General features: G+C 40.7%; 1 protein-coding gene across 13 annotated transcripts in view; it reads left to right on the top strand.

Annotated features, from left to right (window-relative positions):
• ptprfa (protein tyrosine phosphatase receptor type Fa) overlaps positions 1 to 13235 on the top strand; it is a 300893-nt gene extending 287658 nt beyond the window's left edge. For all 13 annotated transcript variants that reach the window (XM_078259537.1, XM_078259540.1, XM_078259541.1 and 10 more), the window contains 5 exons: positions 2446 to 2572; positions 3370 to 3495; positions 4172 to 4326; positions 6065 to 6200; positions 9117 to 13235. In XM_078259537.1, the coding sequence (XP_078115663.1) occupies positions 2446 to 2572; positions 3370 to 3495; positions 4172 to 4326; positions 6065 to 6200; positions 9117 to 9185 (613 nt within the window). In that variant the 3' untranslated portion in view covers positions 9186 to 13235. The remainder of the gene's footprint in view (positions 1 to 2445; positions 2573 to 3369; positions 3496 to 4171; positions 4327 to 6064; positions 6201 to 9116) is intronic.
• Positions 13236 to 18115: the final 4880 nt, after the last annotated feature.

The raw sequence follows: 18115 nt of genomic DNA, 5'->3' as shown, positions 1-18115 counted from the left end.
CATCACTACTAGCAAGTAAAAATGGATGTAAACAATAATGGATTTAAAACACTTAATATCTCAGTTTTGCAAATGTTTTATGAGTTAAATGTTTTTACCTCCTGAATTGCAAATAGCCCCAAATTGAATTTAACAAAAGTCAGTGGCAAACAGAATAGTTGTATGCGTTGATATAGGAGGTATTAATCAAGTTTTAACCCCTATTATTGTTTTGGTTGATATTTTGTTTTTAATTGTGCGTATTACCAATTTTGTTTGTTTCTATAGTCAAATCACATTCAGCTCTAACACACAAATACCCCACCAGAAATGCCACCAGCGGTCTTTACACGGTTTCTAAATCCAGAACACAATCAAAGCAACGTACAGTATTGTATCGAGGCATGGTTGCATGGAACTCACTTCCAGCCCAGATTGCTAAAACGCACAATAAAGCATGCTTTAATAAACAAGTGAAGCAACATCTAATGGCGCCACAGCGATGGAAGAAGTATTCAGATCATTTACTTAAGTAAAAGTACTAATACCACACTGTAAAAATACTCTTTTACAAGTAAAAGTCCTGCATTGAAAATGTTACTTAATTATTTCATTGAATGCAAGTATCATCAGGAAAATGTACTTAAAGTATTAAAAGTAAAAGCACTCAATGCAGCAAAATCCTCAAATTTTAGAAACTGGAGATGATCCAAATAGTTTTGTCAATGAACTAAGTGATAAATCATCTAATCATGTCTAATGTTAGGCCTGTATATTGTTGGGTAGTTTAATTTATAATAAAAGATCACATTTTATGAACTACATGTGTTTTGTGTGCAGAAATCTTCATGTGTAAAGTAACTAGTAACTTAAGCTGTCAGATTAATGTAGTGGAGTAAAAAGTACAATATTTCTCTCTGAAGTGTAGTGGAGTAGAAGTAGAAAGTAGCATGAATAGAAAAGACTCAAGTACAAGTACAAGTACCTCAACATTTGGACTTAAGTACAGTACTAGAGTAAATGGACTTAGTTACATTCCAATACTGTGGCCCATACGCCTGTAACCATATTTTGTAACTACTTTTTGTACTTTTTATGTATAGGAATATTTACATGTATATGACTATGTTGTAAGATTTCAATTTTGTATATTCAGTGCTTATGAGTTTAGTGTAATGCATATACGTGTATATGAACAGAAATAGGCCTATAATATAGTTATATGTTTGCGAGAAAGAATATTACTAGCTATATTTTCTTGTTTTTATTTTCGTGTGGTTGTTTTGTCTGAAAGTGTCTTATCTGTTGTCATGTTTTATATTTTGTGTGGACCCCAGGAAGAGTCGCGGATGTTCTGCATCAGCTAATGGGGATCCCAATAATATCTCAAATAAAAGCTAAAATTTTGCATTTAATTAAATGATCACTAACTATTGGACACACAGCAAAGGTTCCAGGTAGTACGCGATTCTAAAGTACAACCTTAAGATGCCATATGTATTCTACCGCATTCATTGTATTTATGGGTACTCGTGTACACTACACTAGTGCACAGACAACAGTGTTGCCAGATTGGGTGGTGTTCCCCCCCCATTTGGGCTACTTTGCATTTGATTGGGCGGTTTCCCCCTGATTAAAAGTTAGAGGCTACATTGACCTTGATATGTGTTGGATGGACAGAAATGTCTCTCCTCCTCCTTGGAAACCAATCTATGACAATTGGGCATGTGTGAGCCTATATTTCTATTACTATCTATTTTTGAGGAAAGGGGGACAATAGGTTGCCCCTAGCAGGTTCTTCCAGCCATGCATTTCCACAAACAAACTCATCCACTCACAGCCTGGGCAAGACACACTCAACAGCAGTATGTTAAAGCTTTTTGTTGGCTGTTTACTATGATGACATGAATATGACTGGATGTAGTAATGAACCAGCATCATTATTTATCTGCCATCACCTGTATTTTTATTACAGTAAAATGGAATTCTGCACCGGGACCATAGACTTCAAGAAATATCTGTGTATTTACAGTTATATGTCTGTATATTTTAACAGAAATTGTCCGTATAACGTGATTCACAGTTGTATTTTTGTTCAAATTGCATAATTTGTGCTCTGACGACTTTTGTCGGCCACTGAGTTCGGTTTTGGGAGATTAAAGAAGTCCACTTTGTCATTTTTTTCCAACCTTTTGTGACACTTTTTACGTCATTTTTGTCGCATTTCTCAACGTTTTCAGAAGTTTACTAACTGAGCAGCTTTGAATGAGAGAACAAAGGCCTAACAAAGTGTTCTGTATTTTTAAGTACGGGACAAAGTCTGGGTAATGAGCTGCCAGAACCTTTTCTGTTATTTTACGGGGGTATTTCTTAGAGTGTAGCTCGGGCTGAAGAGGAAGAAAGTTGAAACAGTATCCAGAAAACCCTGAGGAGTAAACACAGAAGTGTCTCTGTTCCAATTTGCAGGCAGCAGAAAGCGTACATGGCCACCCAGGGCCCGTTAGCCGAGACCACTGAGGACTTCTGGAGAATGCTGTGGGAACACAACTCCACCATTGTAGTCATGCTCACCAAACTCCGCGAGATGGGACGGGTAATGCATCACCATCACACCTTATGTCATGTCATGTCATGTCATTTTAGTATCAAACAGTATTACATCTAATTGACAAAAATTAAAGCCTTAAATGATATAAGTGTAGAAATCTGGGTTTTTGATACACATACATAAAATATGTACAAATAAAATATATATAAAAACAGGCACATTTTAACATTTAAAGTAATTCGAATTTGGTTCACTTCCTTTTTAGCATGATTGCCCATAATGTTTGGGGGATATGAAATGAATACAGTTTGCTAAATCTGACATTTAAAAAACCTTAAAAAGCTCACAGAATTTGCCAATACCTGCACATCACCTGTTGTGTTCCTTGTAACAAAAAAAGAAAATAACTTTAAACTGTTTGTTCAGACTATCATTAAATTGTTAAACGTATTTTTAGCATGTACTTTGTGTAAACTTAAATGATTTTACCCAATGTAGTTGTACAATTACTATTGTACATTTGAAGTATTAGTTCAATGTATATGTTGTATGTGTTGTAGTATAGTATATTTGAAGTTGTATTACTTTCATATAACTACAAAATTAGTAAGTTGAAATCACACAGCTTAAATACAGAAATCATGAGCACATTTTTGAAATATATATTTTTATATATATATGACACAGTAACTGCAATATTCAGTTATATATATATATATATATATAGAAGTGATGCATAATCTTGAACTGAATCACGTGACATTGTTTTAATATTTCTACAGATTCTGTCCCAGTCCTCATCATCCAGTGTAATACTCACTTTTCTTCTCTCCATTCTTTAGGAAAAGTGCCATCAGTACTGGCCTGCTGAGCGCTCCGCACGCTACCAGTACTTTGTTGTGGACCCCATGGCTGAATACAACATGCCTCAGTACATCCTGAGAGAGTTCAAAGTCACAGACGCCAGGGTAGGTCCTCCTCAGCAACGTTTTGTTGCTATTGCGTGCTGCAGCAGAATGAAGATAGTTTCAGCTCGTTTTAATTGGAAAGGACATCAACGGCACTTAGGGCGCTATTTCTGCAACAGAATATGTTTGTGCTGGCAGAGTGCCATTTTTCTTCGCATGCAGATGTTTCTTTTTCCATCTGTGTCTTTTAAGCATTTAGTGAATTTCATTGCACTTAAGTGGGAGGTTTGGGACTGCGCGCTCCTAACGCAGGGCACCGAGTTCACCGTCTGAAAAAAGAAAAGGTGATTTGACTGGTCATGACTGAGGGTCTTCTGCTTGAGTTTTGTTTTGTTTGTTATTTTCTCTCAACTTTACTTGAAAAAAAACAGTAAATGATGGGAATTTCTACGTGTTGTATTCATGTATATGTGTGACTATTTTTTCATAAAAAGGAAAATTTAAGACAAAATGACTTGGACGTAAAAGAAACTTCTTAAGTCTGTATTGTGCACAAAAAATTGGACTACTAATTCCTAGATTTACAATTTACAGGAAAAAGTAATAGAAGAGTAATACCTTACTTTTTGGTTATCTGTTACCCCAACACTGGTTTCTACTGCATCTAATGACAGGGCTGTAGACCGTGTGTGAGTTACTAACAGTATCTGTCTCCATTTCTCTGTGTATTTGTCAGGATGGTCAGTCGAGGACCATCAGGCAGTTTCAGTTCACTGACTGGCCAGAGCAAGGAGTGCCAAAAACTGGGGAGGGATTCATCGACTTCATCGGCCAAGTCCATAAAACTAAAGAGCAATTCGGACAAGACGGACCAATTACTGTGCACTGCAGGTAACTGTGTGTGTGTGTGTGTGTGTGTGTGTGTGTGTGTGTGTGTGTGTGTGTGTGTGTGTGTGTGTGTGTGTGTGTGTGTGTGTGTGTGTGTGTGTACGCATTAGTCCAGTCCCTTTAGCTTTAGAAATGCACACCAGGCTTATCTGTGTTCTTTGTTCAATGCATTTCGATTTAATTTAATTTACAGTATCAAATCATTCATACATCAGGAGTTATCTCAGGACACTTTACATATTACAGAGTAGGTCTAGACCACGCTATAATTTACGAAGACCCAACATCCTTCCCTTTATCCATCAGGTACTACAGAAAAACACAGCAGGTCCACCACAGAACACTGAAAAGGGATGGTATCCCTATGTTCGCGCCGCTCCTCAAAAACCCGCCACTTTCCACTGTAAAGAGAGCGGGTGGATGTGGCCCTTGCACTCTGAATGGTGTCAATGACCTGCTCTGGCAGGCCTGATGCATTCAGGTTCCACCTCTCACGGGCCAAGCCCAGAGCGCTATGCGGTCTAGGTGAGGGTGGTAGATCTCCCCGCCCGCTTGGGAGAGAAGGTTTCTGCGTATGGGGAGAGGCCATGGCTCTCCTGCCAGGAGCTGTATTATCTCTGCTACCCAATGCTTGGATGACCACCGCGGCGCTATCAGGATTAGCGACAGGCCCTGTCCTCTCACACCTCGCTGGGGGGATGCATAGAGTAGCATATTTGGCCATGGGTGGGCTCGAGCATCCACACCCAGCGGTGCACGACTGAGTCAGCTAGCGCTGCCTGAGCATGTTTAGTGCCCATGTAGGCTATGCACATCTGGTGAGGGTCCCTGCCCGAGATGGATGCCCCACATGACGCGGGGCACAGGCGGGATACAGTCTCACTAGCCTTTGGTTCCGACCCTTTGGCAGGGGCCGCTGCCAAGGACATGGTGACTGGAAAGGAAGAAAAACAGCGTAAATATTCAACCTTAGCAGGCGTGTCGTAACACGTTAGCCTGTCGGCAAGATTAGCACCCGGGGTAACGGTAACCGTGTACCGAAAGAGTTAGCTCGTCGTAACACGTTAGCTCACTCCAGGTACCCGGTCCGGCTAACAAACGAATGCTAACCAAACCCAGGGAGGCTCGGCGTAACGCGTTAGCCAGAGGGTAAAAGAGTTACACAGCTAAGCAATCAATAAACACATACCGACTAGCCAACAGAAGAGCGGTTCGCATAGTCCTCATATATCGACCGGAGTTTAAAATGCCAACACAAAGGAAGCCCAAGGCAACAGATATCAGGCCCAAATGACTGAAATCCGGCGGATTTTCCGGCAGCAACGGAGCAATCCCGGAAGTGGAACGTCAAGGATATAGACTAGAGAGGAGTTTACTGATCATGTTGGAGGCTGCAGTTATATTGAAGGGTGTTTCCAACATTTTGTCCACAAATATTAGAGACACTTCACAAATCAATTATAAGATCTTTAATCGATATTACAGGATTCAAAGAAATATGGCTAGGCTAAAGCCAAGAGATAATACCTGTATATGTTTGTGCTGTATAAAGAGATCATTTTCCAAATGCTAATGGCTGTGAGAAGGTAATGGGGAAGAAAATAAGTCATTTTTAAATAAGGTCCAAAATTATCGCAGGACCATAAGACATAAGACAAGATAAGTAATTGGCCATCCTCTGTCTTACATTTCCGAACTTGTTTCTTTGTAATGAGAGTGTTATAATGTGTGTGTCCACCAGTGCTGGTGTTGGGCGGACCGGTGTGTTCATCACCCTGAGCATCGTCTTGGAGAGGATGAGATACGAGGGAGCGGTGGACCTCTTCCATACCGTCAAGACGCTCCGTACTCAGAGGCCAGCCATGGTGCAGACAGAGGTATGAGCAATCAAGATGCAGGGTTTCTCACACGTTGACCATTTATTTGTGGCTGTTGAGTCATGGCATACACACAATATTTCTTGTTTCTGCAAGCCACCCGCTAACATCTGATTACAAGTTATTTTTCCATAGTATATTAATCCACTGTAACGCACCAGCCCAGAAGATCTTTCAACTAATTCACTTCAATTCAATTCACTTCAATAGCATTTATGAGCAGCTAAGCAACCCTTTCAAAGGGGAAATAAAGTCAAATATTAAATATGTTTTCGACGAGGGCCCGGCTGGGCCCAGTCACAGACTAATGGCAGCATTAAAGGGTAACTTTGCATTGTTGCATTGATGTGCAATCACCGAAGGCTTGTATCATGTGGACGCTCCGACAGCTCCACAGCGTGCAGTTCACTGTGGCCACTCTCTTTCTCTGTTAAAATGAGTCGGGCAGCGGACAGAAAAACCTAACTTTACTTTTAATGATATTAAACAAAGACAAATGTTCTCCCTTCGTCCTATAATGGTCATAAATCTATACTAGAGTAGTCTACTTCCTTGTTTAGTGCTGCAATTAAAAAAATGCAGAGGAGGAGAAAATAGTATCTGTCTTCACAAAAATCATAATTTATTTGTGCTTTGGAACGTAATCAATGTGAGTACAAAACATTTGGTCTCAACCATCTCAACTACTGCCAGAAAATGCTAAGTTATGTTGTAACCCTGGTTCTCTGAGTGAAGAGTCTCTCGCTCTCTCTACCATACATATGGAATAAGTAACAGTGTAACAGGAGTTATACAGGAGAGAAGCCAGTCATTTGAGTTCACGGCAAAACCTTTCATTGGTCAGTTTTCATTTTGTGACTTTCAATTGAATAACGGACTATTTTCCGAGTCTTATTTTTTCATTGAAGTTTTCTGTAAAATAGTGTTAAAACCTCGTCTCGTCTCGATCTTGTGAACCCAATCTCGTGTCTCATCTAGAGGCCGATTAATCGGCCGATTTTTGGCATTTTTCTACATAATCGGCATCGGCCAATATCCCAGTATATCAAACCGATTAATAGGCAGGCGCATCTGCGGGCAGCCTAGTGTTAAAAACATGACTAGGCAACATTTTTTACAGCGCACCCAGACCAGCTGCCTCCAGCCCCTCCCCTCATGAATTCTTGCGCCGTGTGTCTCCCACAGTCACTTCAGGCTCAGACGCTACCGTTAGCAGTAGCATGTTGCTGGTGTTCTTGCCTTGGGATTAACTGTACTAATAAAACCGTACAAAACACCGCGGCCACACCGCTGTGGAAGCTCCCCGAATGTCATTTATCAGAGTCTGGTTGTTACCCCTGTCTGTGGCAGTCTCTGGAGCTAACTGCTAACGGAGCTAATCGTTGCTAACAGAGCCTTCAGTTCTCCGTGCCTGTATCCATTAACTGCATCTATGGACTCGAGCACAAATAAAACCCTTAATTTTATTAAATGAACAATGATCTAACAAACAAGGTGAACAAGAATTTACTTTAGATATCCCTAGTCTGATGTGATTCAACAGGAGTTAGGAGGAAATAGTGTTGAGATTAATAATAACGTCACCTTCTGTGAAGCTTGCAGATTTGTATTCTCAAAAGTTTAATAAATGCTGCCAAGTGCGCTAAACTTTATTTTTTCATTGCAAAGTTTATGTGACAAAGTTTATTTTCTTCTTACCTGTTTTGTTTATTTAATATATTTTTCATACATTATTTATACAATATACAGTATGGTTTTACATTATACATTTTTAATTGAAGTATACAAGTGTAGATTGGTGTTCAATAAATGTTTTTGTTGAGAAATTCTGTGTATATTAGTTACATTTTATCTTTCAAATAGAGGTTTAAAAACAAGCACATATCAGCCAAATATCGGCCAAAATAAATCGGCAGCATTCATCGGCCATCGGCTGACCCTGGTTTCTAAAGATCGGCATCGGGCGTCGGCCAGAGAAAACCCATATCGGTCGACCTCTAGTCTCGTCTCATCTCATCTCGTGAGCTGGGTGTCTCGTCACACCCCTACTTAGAATTCCTCATGGGGGGGCAACAGTAACTACACACTATAGCTTTAATAGGGCCAATTGTGCAGCTTGTATTTACGTTCACAAAAGTGCTCGCTTTGCCACTGACAGGCTCAGATTAATATTCTAAGTGTCTGACAACATTATGGAAAGGATTTCTAAGGAGGACGACTTTTCTGTTAACGAGTAAGATCCATTTTTTAAAACATCAAAACATCCACGAAATTGCGATACCGGCGCACAAATAACCCTTTAGTGTCTGTATGGAACGCACCGGGCAGAGCAGCAGCTCGACCGCAGCGCTGTAAGATGACGTAGTATTAAGAGAGACAACGGTAGAGAGTAATATGAAAGACTGAAAATCCGCGTAAGGAGGTTGGTTGGGGGGGTGGATGGGTCAAACAACACAGGACTTTCACCCAGGAGACCGGGGGTTCGTGTCCCGTTCTTGTCCCGTGTGTCACTGAAACGTACATGTTATAACCCCACCCACCATCTTTTCCTAAACCTTACTGTCCCATTCATGTGCCGCATGTCAGTTAAATGTACGTCCCGACCCAGAGCGTCAAATAGTGAAGCCAAGAGTCCCGACCAAGCGCGTCTACATATGACGCTAAAGGAGACTTTTTTCGTCAATAACAAACGCCAAAGGCACCTGACCAGGTGTCGCTTTCTGACGCGATGGGAGTGAGAATGTGTTGGAGATGCAGAGAGAGTTTTGTGGAGCTGATAGTCTTGATTAGCTTTGTAGCAACTCATTTGGCAATGGCTTGAATGTAACGGACGTTCATAAAGTCACGCACTGTAGCTTTAATTCTGGCTTCCCACTTATAAACTGATCAAAACATTGTTTGTTTTTTTGTCACTAGGACCAGTACCAACTGTGCTACCGGGCTGCTCTGGAGTACCTTGGAAGCTTTGATCACTATGCAACATAACCCCACCCAGAAAGACACCCTCAGAAGAGTTGTGTGTCTCCTCTGAGCCACATCTACTCTGCTCCATCAGTCCCTGAGGCCTGATGAGGAGGCTCTGGGGGGGGACTGATGAGGTGGGAACCACAGCAGGAAGTTGGGGATTGGAGGAAAGAGGAGAGGAGACAGGACAAACTCCTCCTGCACTGGTGCCATGATTCTGCCACAGACCCGACACCAAAACCTCCCAAAAAGCAACCCTGAAAGACTTGTAGTCATGATTCATTCCGATTTTTCACTCAATACTCCCGTCACTCCCCAATGTCTGCCTCCTCCTTATAGAAAAGCAAATGTTCTGCTATTTTCATTTATATTCATCATGACTATGTTGTTATAAATATTTAGAATTTATTTTGTAATCTCTTACACTTGTTCTTGTATGTCTTAATGGGTCTTTTTTTGATTTGCTTGTCTTTTTTATTATTTTTATTAGAACAAAGGACATGTATTTTCAACATTAATACTGGAGAGCGCATACTCACAGCTGCTAATCATTTTATTTTGTACCATAGATATGATGTTCTAATGTTATCATTACTCAGTTAGTCTTATTTAGGGGGAAATGAGGGTTTTGACTTCCTGTCTTGACTTCCAACAGAATGGTGATGATGATGATGTCTACCAAACAGATCACATAAACGAGATCAAATTTGTGAACTACAAGATGAAATAAACCTTTGGCTATAAACATACCAACACTAATCACATCTGAACAACTGCTGGCATGAACAGAGTCAATAACTGTTGACTATTTTTCTGAAATCTGGACACTTTAAACAAAGGAAATATAAAGTTGTTGGAAAGGTTGTGTTTTCACACCCCTTCTAAATATATAGACTCAGGTAGACTAAACACAGACGGTCTGTTCTTGAGAATTTTGGTGGAATACAGTAAGTGTGACCATATTGCTATCCAAATGTGGTTCGTGCATTAAAGAGAAAATAAATCCATTATGGCACCGAGACCAAGACTCAATGCTGAAATTTAATTGAATTGGTTTAGTTGTCCAACCTTAAAGGATATTCAATATTTTCTTATTGCCAACAAATCCCATGAAAACACCAAAACTAACAATGTGTTTGTCTGTCTCTCAAGACTTTCTTACTTCCCTGTCTGTGGCTCTCAAGTCAAAGCCTGTTGGTTCCTACTTAAGTTATAATTTTTTGTTCAAATGGCTCACGGATATACACTAACCTAAAGGATTATGAGGAACACCTGTTAAATTTCTCGTTAATGCAATTATCTAATCAACCAATCACATGGCAGCTGCTTCAATGCATTTAGGGGTGAGGTCCTGGTCAAGACAATCTCCTGAACTCCAAACTGAATGTCAGAATGGGAAAGAAAGGTGATGTAAGCAACTTTGAGCGTGGCAGGGTTGTTGGTGCCAGACAAGCTGGTCTGAGTATTTCACAATCTGCTCAGTTACTGGGATTTTCACGCCCAACCATTTCTAGGGTTTGCAAAGAATGGTCTGAAAAAGGAAAAACATCCAGTATGCGGCAGTCCTGGGGGCAAAAATGCCTTGTTGATGCTAGAGGTCAGAGGAGAATGGGCCGACTGATTCAAGCTGATAGAAGATCAACTTTGACCCGTTACAACTGAGGTATGCAGCAAAGCATTTGTGAAGCCACGACACGCACAACCTTGAGGTGGATGGGCTACACCAGCAGAAGACCCCACCAGGTACCACTCATCTCCACTAAAAATAGGAAAATGAGGCTTCAATTTGCACGAGCTCACCAAAATTGGACAGCTGAAGACTGTAAATGTTGCCTGGTCTGATGAGTCTCGATTTCTGTTGAGACATTCAGATGGTAGAGTCAGAATTTGGCGTAAACAGAATGAGAACATGGATCCGTCATGCCTTGTTACCACTGTGCAGGCCAGTGCTGGTGGTGGTGTAATGGTGTGGGGGATGCTATCCTATCAATATGGGCCAACCTTTCTAAAGAATGCTTCCAGCACCTTGTTGAATCAATGCCACAAAGAACTAAGGCAGTTCTCAAGGCGGAAGGGGGTCAAACACAATATTAGTATGGTGTTCCTAATAATCCTTTAGGTGAATGTATTTTCAAATAAAAAAAAAAGTCTCAGTAATTTCCTATAACAGGTTGACACTGTAGTTTAAGGCAAACGTTACTCATAACAGAAGGAAATAGTGCTTTTCTTGGGGTCTATTTTTAGCAGCGGATCTATCCACTTTTGGTGCTCTAGTGAGTATTTGTGGTAGCAGGACAGTGTGTGGGATTGAGTCAAAATAAACTACAGTGTGTGTGTGTGTGTGTGTGTGTGTGTGTGTGTGTGTGTGTGTGTGTGTGTGTGTGTGTTCATGGTAATGAAAGAACATGTGGCTAACTGATACATCAGGCTTTGATACACACTCAATAATTATTAGTAAGATCGGTTCACTGTTGGTTTGGGTCTGCACGTGGGATTTGTTGACAAGAAGAAAAAGATGCTGTAGAATATCGCCAGACCTATTCATATCTGAATTTTCTGCTCAACTTTACATGTGTGATCCCTGATGCTGTTATAACTGCTAACAACGCTCTAAATATTAAAATGTTCCACCTGTTGATGTTCTTAAAGGTCCCATGGCATGAGGTTTTTTAAAATTAATATGAGTTCCCCCAGCCTGCCTATGGTCCCCCAGTGGCTAGAAATGGCGATAGGTGTAAACCGAGCCCTGGGTATCCTGCTCTGCCTTTGAGAAAATGAAAGCTCAGATGGGCCAATCTGGAATCTTCCCTTTATGATGTCATAAGGGGAAAGGTTACCTCCCCTTTCTCTGCTTTGCCCGCCCAGAGAATTTGGCCCACCCATGAGAGAGAGAGAGACATCATGGCTTGCAAACAAGCGAAGCATGGCAGTTGGTCAAGGCCACACCCCCACCCTCCACCTTGCCCCCCCTCTCTTCTCCTCAATAGCATTTAAAGCTTCAGACACAGAGATGGCACATCTTAAGTAAAGCTCATTGTGGGACTGGCTCTAGTGGCTGTAATTCTGCACCAAGGCTGAATTTCGGGAAAGAGACTTCAGATACAATATTAGGGGACCACTAAGGCCTATATAAAAGAGACTTCAGATACAGTATTAGGGGACCACTAAGGTCTATATAAAAGAGACTTCAGATACAGTATTAGGGGACCACTAAGGTCTATATAAAAGAGACTTCAGATACACTATTAGGGGACCACTAAGGCCTATATAAAAGCATCCAAAAAGCAGCATGTCATAGGATCTTTAAACCCAACTTAGTTCACAGGTGAATTTTAAAAGCATGTACAGTGAGCTTGATGAAAATTTAGAAATGTGGGGGGACTATTAGATCATATGAAAAGAATAAGAAAGTATGGCGGGCCAGATAAACAAAAGCACAAAAGAACATATTTTCGGCCAGATTATCAGCCAACCAGATTTTTTTAAGGTAAGGATGTTGGTTGTCACTTAAACTTATTTTAGCTCAAAATGTGTCTAACTTCATGCAATCTGGTTTCCGTGTGCTCATATTTATTTTGCAAAATTTCCGGGCATTTCGTTTTTACAAAAATAGCCACATAGACCACATGTGCTGCACCCAACATGACTCTGACATCACACAGGGAAGTGATTTAGTGATCTTAGCACATTTCAGGTTTCTCCCACTTTTCGGTTTACATACATGGCTTTACATATAGACAGGGCACACAAGCAGATACACTGGGCTTTACATAGACAGGACACACACACAGACACACTGGATCCACCTTTCATGATATGTTACAGCTCAGCTATTGTATAACTGTGTTGCAGACAGACAGACTTGTAACTGCGAGCAGCCTCAATGTTCAGTGGTGGAGCTCTGTGGTTTTCATTGGATGAAATGACAAAGGGAGGTGGTTTTTGGATGAATTGGACCATATAAAGGATTCATTTCACAGTCGTGCTGTAGGGGTCCTATCTGTTTATCTGTATACATGATCTGTTTTCTATTTGTTAATAAAAAACAGACTGAATTGTCTTGAAAACCTTGATGTTAATAAAGTTGAATAACTGGGTTTTTATGAATATAAAATGTGGTGAATTCCTTTCCTTTTGTGACGCTCCGTGGACCCGTCATGGCCCAGTTTGCTACTCTGAGCAGGACAGGCGGTAAAAGTGATGCAGAGTTGCATAATACACACACTCTTCTCTCCCTTCCCCTTTTCTCCTTCTCTTTTCCCTCACTCTCTTCTGTTGACTATTAAGCGGTGTTTCACACTAGCAGTGTTTCAGTGAACGTTCAGCAGAGAGAATTATGTACAAGAGTATCAAGAGATTACATTTGTAAATTCTATAGATTCTTAGTGAGCTTTGCAAGACAGACATTTTATCGTGTCAGAAAATGTCTTTTACAAAAATGTCCTGTCGGATTATTATCCTGCGCAGTTCCTACAAGACTCCTTCACAAGTGAAACATATTACTGAGAGACTTTTTTTTTGGATGAAAATCAATGCTGTAACTCAAATGTGCATTGTCCAATCGGCTTCACATTTCTCATGCATGATAACAGGCGAGGCCTGAGGACATGTACATGCCAATATTAACCCTCCTGATTTCTATATCAGACATTTGGGTTTTCTTTCAACCAAATTGCCAAAAAAAAATAACTTGGATGGTTCCCTACAACGCTCTTCACAAGTAAAATAAATGATCAGTTCACTACTTTCATTGAATTTGTTTTTTTTATAAAATTTCACAGCGTTTGAAAAAAAAAAAAGATAAAAGAACGTTGAAAAAGGTGACAAAAATGTCGGAAAAAGATTCAAAAACGTGGGGGGTAAAACAACAAAAAGCGCAGAAAAAATCTAACTGGAAATAGTGACAAATACATTGGAAAAAAGTGACAAAAACGTTGAAAAAAGTGACAAAAGTGTCGAAAAAGGCGACCAAAACGTTGAAAAAAAAGTTTGTATTTATATACAAGCAACAAGGAATCAACCTTATGTGACAGCATCACAGGATTTACATGAAATGTACATTGTTTGGTCTAAAATTGATATGGAACACCCAGCCCAGTCTCATGGCAGTTCGTGAAATGGTTACGTTATTGAATCTATTGATTCGTGAACAGGACACGATTATGTCGTTTTTTTCGTGTGGTGATTACGAATATTAATTGAATGTATTTAAATGGGAAGCATGTTTCGTAATCACAGCTAGACAACGGTAGGGAGTAGTATGAAAAGCAGAAAATCCACGTAGGGAAGTTGGTCGGGGTGGTGGATGGGTCAAACAATACCGGACTTTTACCCAGGAGACCGGGGATCGCATCCGGCGTGTTGTAGTTCCTTTCAGCGTTATTCTCTTCCTAACCACCTAACCTAACCACAACCGTCCCGTTGTTGTCGGTGTGTCCTGAGTGTTACGGTACCTTTCCCAGTTCTTCTTTTCCTAACCTCAACCGTCCCGTTGTTGTGGCGTTCCATGTCCCCATTGTTGCGTGCCACAGAGGGGATCTCGTCCCTGTGTGGCAGTCCATCCCGTTGTTGTCGCCAGCGTGTGTCGTTGAATTTCCCCGTTGTTGCGTCCCCCAGAGCAGTCCAGTGTCATGGCGGTTTGTGAAATGGTAACGTTCGAAAATCGTGACCTGTACACCAAATAAACGAAAAAATCTGGACCTGTACACGAATTAATAAATCAAAATAACGTGACTATTTACGAACTGGCGTGAGACCGGGTTGGGAACACCATAGTCTTGCGTAGCCAGACCTTCCTCCACCGCCACACATAGGAGGGTCTGGCTAGTCCACACAGCATTCTGGGATGGGAGAAAAACATCCTCTGGTTTATTGGCATTTCTTTAAACCAATCACAATCGTCTTGGGCGGCGCCAAGCACCGCACAGAGCCACGGAGCCTCTACAGAATAGCCTCAGGAAGGAACTTGTTTTGGTGGAACATGTGTACGTTCAAAAGTTGTTTTAATCGTGCAACAGAAAACTCTGATTGGACAGATAGTCTATTAGGGAAATTAGGGACATCCGGCGGAATTTCTGGCGGCACCTGAACAATCCCTGAAATGAAACGTCGTTAAAATAGACTTAGAACAACATAATGCATGTTTAGTGCATGTTGTCTAACGCCACATAGACGACACAGGATGTGATCCAAAATGTCCAATACATCATCTCCAGCGCCTCATCTCCTGCCGTTGTCGGATGTGCGGGGCGGGGAGGTGGAGGGCCCTTAATCGATGCTTACAACTTCAGTTTATAAAGGATGTATGGACTTGCAATATATTGAGATCATTGTGCAGTGCTGGAATTAAAATGTTGATTATTCACTTAAGAAAAGTAGCAAAACTTTACTTAAAAATACTCCATTATCGGGGCGCCAGGTTAGCTCACTTGGTTGAGTGTGCACCCCATGTAACATCACAAAGGCTCAGTCCTTACCGCAGCAGCAGTGGGTGGGAAAGTGGGTGGGAAATTAGCAAGTGCATGTCAAAGTAAAATCATTATTTGGATGGCTATTATAAAGTAAAGTTGCAACAGTTGATTATAATACATTGTCAATGGGTAATAAATAATTTGTGAAGCATCTATAAACATTATTTAGATATAGCTATTATCAGTGCACTAATAATCAAATAATCGTCTCTTGTATAGATCACTAAAAATATGTAATGGGCCCAAATGAATGTTACTTGATCATCATCATTATTCAGGGGACATCGACTGAGCATGACGCTCTTCAACAGCAATATAAACAATAAAATATAGATATGTCAAATAAAAACAAAATACATAACAGCCATGTCTATGGATTAACCGAAGCAGGAACACAACCACATCATCTGGCATTGCCGACACATACCCGTCTATTTTGAATATCTGTTGTACTTTGTTCCATGTATTCGGTGCAACAAAACTGAGCTAATTTACCGAGGCCATTATTGATCTGAGAAGTTTCAAAAGATAAAAATGCTTCTGAGCATGTGAGGACAAATGGATTTTTTTTTTTTAAAAGAGAAGTGAGGAAGGGTTACTTTCTACAAACTCATGCTTTCATATTACACTAAACTACTTATAAAATAACATAGATTATAACTTTACTAATAACTAGTCAACAATATAAATCATTTCGTTTTTTGTTTACAGTAAAATACGTATTAACTAAAGTTTAATTAACTATCAATTTACTATTTATGTATGATGGTTATAAAATGTTGCATTACATTACATTTATTTACATTACATTTATTTAGCTGATAACAATAAGTGCATTTAAAGGTGCACTATGAGTTCCTGCATGGTCACTTCTGTTGACGTTCAAACAAAACAGAGCAAGCTCGCCCCTCCCACCATGTTTCCGTAACTGTCATGACTAACAGACAAGGCCCAGACAAACAGACCCGACGGCCGACCCACGGCAGAAAAGGCAATGGACTGATCAGTCTACCCGAGTTGGTCAAAAAAGTGCCTCGGAACTAGGGTTGGGTACCGAAACCTGGTTCCACTATGGAACCAGTTCCTATGCAAATGGTAGTATTCGGACCGGATTAAAACGCAAATTTCGGCTCCTCATTTGGGTTCCGACTGAAATATTTTCCCTCTGTCGCTCCGGACAGCGGCAGACTCTTTTTTTCTTTCTCCCTTTTCCGCCGAGTGGCGCGTGTGCCCGCTCGCGGTGTGAAGTGCGTGTCCACGCTATTCTCCGACATGCACTCCACTATCACTGCTGATAGACGGCTTGTTGTACACGCTCCGAAACTGACGTAAAAATATCACACTTTCTCTGTAGTCTACGGTTAGCTAGCTATCGTAAATGTAGGCTACTTTTAAAGTGCCATATTTTCCCTCTGGGCTCACCAAAACGGACGTAAAGGCATATTAACCATTCACTGCACGTGATCACTAGTAAACTTGCTCTGCTAGTCTATCGTTCAGGACAAGACCCTGTAGCCTGGTGGTGGGGGAAGCGGGACAGCCTCCCCAAATTGTCTGCCCTTTCAAACTCGTACCTGTGTGTGTACAGGCCTCTTGGACACCATCTGAGAGAGTTTTCTCCTGTGCAGGACATGCCATAAGTCAGGAGAGGTGTCAGTGAAGGCAAATATGGTCATTTTTCTGCAAAAGAACTGCTAAAGTTTGAAGCTGGTTTAGTTAGCATACCAACTCAACATTTATTTTGTTATTTGTTAATAGTGTAACTGTTATTTGTTAAATTATTGTAGTTATGTGTTAGGTGACTTAGGTTTACTTGTTATATATTTAAGTACTTTAAAATGTTAATATATTGTTAAATTTAAATAATTTTCAATTTAAAAAAAAAAATCCATAAAAGAGACTTTCTTTGATGTCATTTTTCAGTTTTTCAAGAATCGGTTAGGAATCGGAATCGTTTTAAAAGTACCGGTTCGAATCGTAAAAATCCAAACGGTATCCAACCCTAACATTGTATCCATACACATCACACCATTTACTGAGCCCTCGCGTTGGTGGGGAACACGGAATATTACATTTCTTATAGCTGACTTGGATTGCTGTCTTTATTCAATGACTGTCTTCATTCTCTGTTTCACACAAGGATGATTATCAAAGGTTCATCTTTTTATGTAGTCCGTTCTTGGAAAATAGTTAGACTCAGATGTAGTAGTTGGTGGTTAATATAATATACCTTCATAAGTACATCATTTGACTAAGGAACTTTAGATACAGTAAAATAGTATTTCAGAATGTGTGCGTGTGTGTGTGTGTGTGTGTGTGTGTGTGTGTGTGTGCGCGCGCGCGTGGGTTTTAAATCTCTGACAGACTGGCAAACCTGGGTGCAGGCATGGTCTGGAGGAGAGGGCGTTGTGATTGGCTGGGGGACTACGGAAGCCCCTCCCGCTGAGCTCCATGTAAACAAACACACACTGGGCATGCGTC

The sequence above is a fragment of the Sander vitreus genome, chromosome 9, assembly GCF_031162955.1.
Source record: "Sander vitreus isolate 19-12246 chromosome 9, sanVit1, whole genome shotgun sequence".
Classification (NCBI taxonomy): domain Eukaryota; kingdom Metazoa; phylum Chordata; class Actinopteri; order Perciformes; family Percidae; genus Sander; species Sander vitreus.
This window is presented reverse-complemented; position numbering and strand designations above follow the sequence as displayed.